This window comes from Erinaceus europaeus, chromosome X (genome assembly GCF_950295315.1).
Source record: "Erinaceus europaeus chromosome X, mEriEur2.1, whole genome shotgun sequence".
Taxonomy (NCBI): Eukaryota; Metazoa; Chordata; class Mammalia; order Eulipotyphla; family Erinaceidae; genus Erinaceus; species Erinaceus europaeus.
Genome location: NC_080185.1, coordinates 82,769,647 through 82,776,414, shown reverse-complemented (window position 1 = coordinate 82,776,414; position 6,768 = coordinate 82,769,647). Strand labels below are relative to the sequence as shown.

Below are 6,768 nucleotides of genomic sequence, written 5' to 3'. Positions count from 1 at the left end.
AGCAGGGCTGCAGGTGTTTCTCTGTTTCTCTCCCTCTCTACCTCCCCCCCTCTCAATTTCTCTGTCTCTATCCAATAATAAATAAATAAAATAAAAATAGAAGATTAAAAAAATTTTTTTAATAAAAAAAAAGAAAGAAAGAAAACAGGTGTGAAGGAAAGGACAGCCAACACAGAATTAAGTTGAATGACTTGGCTGAAGAACGGATGTTCCCTCTACCTTGAGTTACAGGTCTGGCTAGTGTTTTTCTTGCTATCTGAACTCTGCTACCTCGTGTTTTTGTTTATTTTCTTTTTATTTCTCTGAAAAAACACAAAGCAATAGCAAATATGATACTATAGGACAAACCACAAAAATGCACTTTAGTGACGGGGGAGGTGTTCCTCTTGAAACCAATTTAAAGTATTTGGCAAAATAAGTTTATGCTGTCACCAACAGGCAATTAACCAAGATATCCATGTCTTTAGGAGCTACGACTGAGATCATAATCCATAATCATTTCAAGATTCAACAAGGAAGGAAACACAAGGACATCCAGGAATCAAGCTATACTTTCTGCACTGGGAAGTCATACTTGTGCTAGAGTATGTCTTTAATTTGTTCTTTTCCCTCATCACTTTGTTTGATCTAAATATACATTCCTGGTTTTCCCCTACCTTCACATTAAATAAGCACCAAATAGTAACAAGAACCATACTTAAAGCCCTAATTCTCAGGAGGCCCAATACACATACATATACACACAATATATAATATGTAGTATATATTACATAGTGTAACACACATACATACAGAGAACTTTATTCTTTAGAGTGAGTATTAGGTAGAAAACTGGGATCAAGTGAAGAAGCGATCACCTTGGCAACCAGTATTTCTCCCAGAGTCCCACCTAAATGCGAACTGGAACAGGACAGATTGGAAGATCTGGTGGTGAGATGGATTACCCACAAAAACAGCAAAAGAGACCATGACTTATCAAATATTTCTTTTGAGCATTTGTCACAATCAACTGAGTTCCTGGAAAGTTTCATGAAAGGATTTCCTTAATAAGATGGCCAAGGGATGAGGATTCAGGCATTACTGCCACCTATTTCTCCTCTTTTCTTGGGGGAGAGAGGACAAGGTTGAAAATGTCTTTCCATCCTCCTGGGTAAATTATATCCCCAAAATGGTCTTTTGCAAAAATCAACATGAAAAGTAGCATATCATGGGTATGCTGGTCTCAAAATGATAACAGAAAACTAGTGTGTGGAGTATGGGATGTGGAGAGACGAGTACTTTTAGAAGGTCTACACATGAAAAGGGTAAGAACCAAAAGAAAATATAAAACTCTAAAACAAAATTCTGTTTACCAGGTCCCATATTCTTGAGTCAGCTGGTATTTATCCTCAGTACTTGAGAATCTTTGCTTTCTTTATTTTGGAGGGATAGGATGGACAGTGAGCTATATCAGGGTAGAGAAATGGGAAGGAGGGAGAACTCTATGAAGTTAAGATGCCAGTACTCTAAATAAGCAGTAACATTTTTGTCTGTTTTGTCAAAATTGTAAACATAAATACTGAAAAAAAACATATATCAGAAAAGAACTTGATAAACATTGTTTTCCATGAACATAAAACCCAAACAATGCAAATATATATTTGAAGTTCTCCTGCCAAACCACTTATGCCTTCCCCTAGCAATTGGGGCCCAGGGTACTAGGACAGGTGGGTTAGTGGCTCTGGCTATTGTGGTGATGTTGCTGACAGCTAGAGTGGCATGGCTTTGAATGTGGAAAGCTACCTCTCTCCTAATTAGATCCTAGGGATGGAGACAGGTACTTACTAAAAGTTTTAGCTTAGGGGGCCCATGGACTGATGCCCACGTTGAGCACAAATGACCAGGGTAGGTCTTAACTGGACCAGTCCTCAAAATATTATAACACTGAGGAATCTGCCCTTGATAGAGGTCTGCTTGTACTTATTAATCTACTGAAGTCTAGTTTCTCTGAGAATTCTTCTGAAAAATTCAGAGTAGCAATATGATGGTAGCCACCTCCTCTCAAGTAGTACCTTCCCTTGGTGTCATATCCAAAAACACTGTCCCAGGATCTTACAATGGCATGCTGCATATTTGGTCAAAGCCTATATGGTATGCATTTGACATTGACATCTTTAGTAGTGTAGGGCATAATGGTTGCCAATCAAGCCTATATTTCAGAGAGTCCTGGAGCTTATCTGGTTCTCCCAGTGCTAACCTGTGCTGTCGTCACTATATATCCCCAGTCTGGTTTCCTTCTTTTTCTAGTCTGCAACTAGTATTAAGCTGCCAACAGTTTCTATCTAGACTGAGACCAAAAATGGTAGTAGCAGCCATGCACCCTGCTTATTCTATTTCTGGAAGTGAAGATTCTGTCCTAGGAACAGTGAAAGGAGTTTCAGGTAGTGATGATGCTTAAACAATTATCTTGCTGCTCAGTTCTATATCCTATCCTGGGTTATGCTATCTTGTAAGTTCAACAAGAAGGGCTCTGACTGTCTCCATCAGAGGCAATACCTATCACTGTCCTATTGTCCCGAGGACAGCTCTTAGCTAAGATTTGATGAGCTCCTTTTTCTCTTCTCAGACAGACTGGGAATCTAGCCCACGAGATTTTGGGGGTTGGTGATTTCTCTCTGCTATGGTTGTCACACTCCACAGATAAGAGCTTAAATTGCCCAGAAGGACAAGGCAAGACAAAGGAAACAAGTAGTGGTTTTCCCCTTACTGTAAAGGCATTTGGTGAGTGTTTATTTCTTGTCAAATGGTCATGATAATTTTAACCCCATCTACCCAAGACAGCTTTATGAGAGAGCAAGAGGATGAAAATTTGGAAAGTGTTTCCTAGAATTCTATGTTTGAGATGAAGAGGGCCTCCTTCACACTTTCATTCCCAACCCCATGATTGATGTATTTCCTCATGATGGAGGCAAAAATATGAGTCCCTTGAGCAATGATGTTATTCTCAGACTTACAGTACTCCCAGAGATGCAGCTTCTAAGAGTAAGGTCTATTCTTTGCATGGAGGAACATGGTTGTAATCTGAGGAACAGTGAAAAAGAAACGTGCATACATCACCTGACCAAGTGGCAATTTGTTCACAAAGTCACCTCAAATTGGAGGGTCAATAATATCTGTTTGCAAGACAATTTACCATATCTTTTGGAATAACAAGGACCTTACTGACTATGGAAAACTGAGAAATGTTAAACATGTACAGACTGTAATTTGCTGTCAACTGTAAACCATTAATCCCCCCAGTTAAAAAAAAAACCTTAAAAATAGTTATCGGGGGATACTATAATTTTGGCCTGTGTCAAGGATGTTTGAACACACACACACACACACACACACACACACACACACACACACACACAAACTTAGCAAATGTAATAGAATTATAGCATCCCAAACCCTGCATGGATTATAAAAAGAAACCCCAGAAGCAAAAACCAAAACACAGAAACTTGTCAGGGCAAATATACTTGATTTGAATATGGCCATAGGTGCCAGAAGTGGGATATAGGAAAGCAAAAACAAAAACTTACAGAAGTTTTCCTTGGCCAAAAATATTTTCAAGTTTAACAGTAAACCCCCCCACCCCTCTTCCCAATCCTGGGTTCCCATTCACATGCTCAGGCCCTATGCCTCCATTCCAGACCTACTGAGGCCTATTCAGACAGGTTACCATTCATAGAAGTAGAGGAGTAGTAGGTGATAGGGAGAGAAGCACCTTGATCAGCCCTCTCCTTTGACAGGTTAAGGCTGGAAGACCTATAGCAAATGGAATGAGGCAGCAGGGCCTTAGGCTGGACCCTGGGTAGCTGAGGCATGCCATGTGTGGTGCTCAAGGGCTTAGACTGGGGAAGAAGGCTGCAGTTGAAGCCTTCAGCACTAGATGAACAACTGGAATCATCAACAGGCAACAATACATCTCGAGGCCTGGCACTTTCACTCTGGAAGGCCTGTGACTGGAGGTTAAAACAAGGGCCCATGGACAGTGGTAGGTGGGAAGGACGAGCAAGCTGAGGTCCAGATTTTCCAAGTGCTTCTGGCTCTGGCACTGATGCCGACAGCAACAGTGACAGAGTCATAGGAGGGACACAACAGACAGCCTGCTTATGTGGAGACTGGGTGGAAAGCCCATCAAACTGGCTGGGATTTATCCAGGCAGAGCCTGACCCCACTGGGAGAGGACAGGGAACCCAGATAGGCCAGTCATAGACCCCTGGGGGTTCCGTATAGAGGGACAGGGGACTATCTCGACCACATTCTTCCTCCTCTTCATCTAATTCTTCTTGCTGAGCATGCATCTCATCAGATTCTATGTGACCCTGAGTCAAGTGGGGATTGGAAAGGGTCTCCGCAGTGTCAAGGGAGCGGCTCCTCCTGTTGAGAGCCATGACAGCAGGTGGAGGTCGAGGCTGCAAACCAGGTAGCCCCAAGTATCGAGGGAGACTGTTTATACCCCAAGGTAGACCTTGGAAGAATTGGCTATGGTGGTTGTTGAAGGAATGTTTCTGGTAATACCCTAGCTCAAAAGCTTCCAAAGAAGCTGCAAGGTCTTCTTCATTATGGAATTCAGGATTCTCCTCACACTTGCCTTCCCCATCTCGTTCTACATCAGCAATGTCAAAAGTTACCATGGGAGGGAGCTCAGGAAGGTTTTGAGTGAAGGATGATTCAGAGTCAGAGCTGTAGGACATGCTAGAGAAGATGTTGCCATTGCTAGTGAATTTGACAAGGGCCTGTGAGAAACTCACAGTGGCATTCCCTTCCCTCTCCACCTCCTCTTCCTCGGGATCTTCAGGGGGTGAATAAGTAGGGTAGGCCTTCCTAGGGGAGCCTACAAAATTTGCCTCTTGCATATCTGGCTCAAACATGGAATCACTCTGGAAAAGCTGCATCAGGCAGGTACTTTGATCTTTCTTAGAGCAGTTTCCCTCATAACGCTTCTCCAGAGGACGTAAATCCCTCCAGTCTGGCTCACTGCTCCCAGTGGAAGGGAAAGCTGAGGTGGTTCCCCGGGGAGTAATATGAGAAGTGTCTGATGCTCCTGCCATCTGGCTTACTACAGATGAATTTACAGGCCTCATCTGATACTCCATGATGGGTTTACCCTGCTGGGCTTGGATCTCTCGAACTTGAGCCTCTTGAACAGGGACCTCCCTAGCACAGATTTCTTGAACACAGGTCTTTCTGGCACAAACTTCCCTGGAATAAGTTCTTACAACTTGGGCCTTTCTGACATGAGCATCTTGGGTATGAATTCCTTGAGAATGGGTGTCCCTGGCATGAATTTCTTGGGTATAGGCCTCATTGGTGTGAGCCTCTCTGACACGTGCTTCCAAAGCCTGCTGGGCCTCAAGCTGTTCTCGCCTAAGCTCCCAATATAATAACTGTTTCTGTATAGTCACTAGCCGTTCTTCCTCTGTCTCCATTGCTCCAGGTGGCCTAGATGAAGAAAATGGCTCAAAATTCCAGAAGGAATCAAATATCTCAGAGTTGCGACCATGAAGGTCATAAAAACAGTCATCTCGAGGTGGAGAGTTCTCAAGACTGTCATCTGGCTCATAGAATTCATAGAGGGCATCTCCACTGTAGCTATCTCTGGGCAAACAATCCTTGTGGATAAGTCCTAGGGTCTCACCAGAATCATCTTCAAATCCAGGTGTAGTGGAATCATAATAACCCTCATCACTGTTGGGGGCAGATTCTTGCTGGTCACTCTGAGGAGTCAAAAGGTTCCCAACAGCTAAGAGAGGACAAGACTGACCTGGGTCAAGAAGCATATAGCCATGATGGTGGCCCGAGAATGTAGTAGAGTGGTAGCCCAGATTCAAATGGGGTCTTGGGTATATCAGGGCATTTGTCCACAGATATGCTAAGTCATTATCTTCTTCCTCTTTGGCCTCCTCCTCTTCTTCCTCCTCTTCTTCTAATTCGATCTCCTCCTCTTCTTCTTCCTCATCATCTGGTAAGGCCATCTCCTCCCCACCTCCTTGGTAAGTCACCAAACAAGAACTTCGTTTGGTCCCATCTCGATTGGCTCTCTGGCCTCCAGAAGCCATGCTGTCTGTCATACTGTCCATGTCCTGTTCTGCTATGATGTCACCACAACCAGTCAGTGAGTCAAAGCTTTTGAGGGATGTTACATCCCCAAATAATAGGCTCAGCTGGTCCCTCACAGGGCTACTTGGATAGATTTTCCTCTCCTGCCCCCACATTCTCCCCAGTTTCTGGGCTATGTAGTTCCTCTGGGCCACTGGATTTAAGGACAGGCTTGGATTGCTGAGATGCTGAGACACAATTCTCCAGAGATTTTTCTGAATCTTTACAGACCACCTTCTCAGAGGCTGCTGAAGAAGGCTCTGTTGCTAAAGAAATTTTTGATCCAGAGACATTTGGGGGCTTAGTATTTCTTTTTTGAAAGGTTGGTGAGTCTCATCTGCTTTGGGCAAAAAGGCTGAGGTAATATCTTCATGGAGTCCTGGACTCTGGCTCCCTCAGACTTCTTAGCTCTTGGTTCATTTTGCCTCAGTGCCAGAGACCTTGCTTTTCCGGTGACGACGAATACTGCTAAAAAAACCTTTCAGGCCTTTTTTTGGCTTGGGTACAAGAATTACTCTTTTCAGTTCCAGATTTCTCTGTAGATACAGCTAGAGACAACTTGTTTCTAGAATCTGCCTCTAAAATACCATGCTCGCTCTGGGGAATTGGGAAGTTGGCAGGGTGAATGAGGCAAAAATA

General features: G+C 43.5%; 1 protein-coding gene across 1 annotated transcript; it reads right to left on the bottom strand.

Annotated features, from left to right (window-relative positions):
• Positions 1-3,386: 3,386 nt before the first annotated feature.
• Positions 3,387-6,762, bottom strand: AMER1 (APC membrane recruitment protein 1; the record flags this gene model as incomplete). Its single annotated transcript, XM_060183266.1, is given in 4 exon segments — positions 3,387-6,221; positions 6,223-6,449; positions 6,452-6,635; positions 6,637-6,762. Coding segments are annotated over 4 exon segments (3,069 nt in total), but the record flags the coding sequence as incomplete, so codon positions are not given.
• Positions 6,763-6,768: the final 6 nt, after the last annotated feature.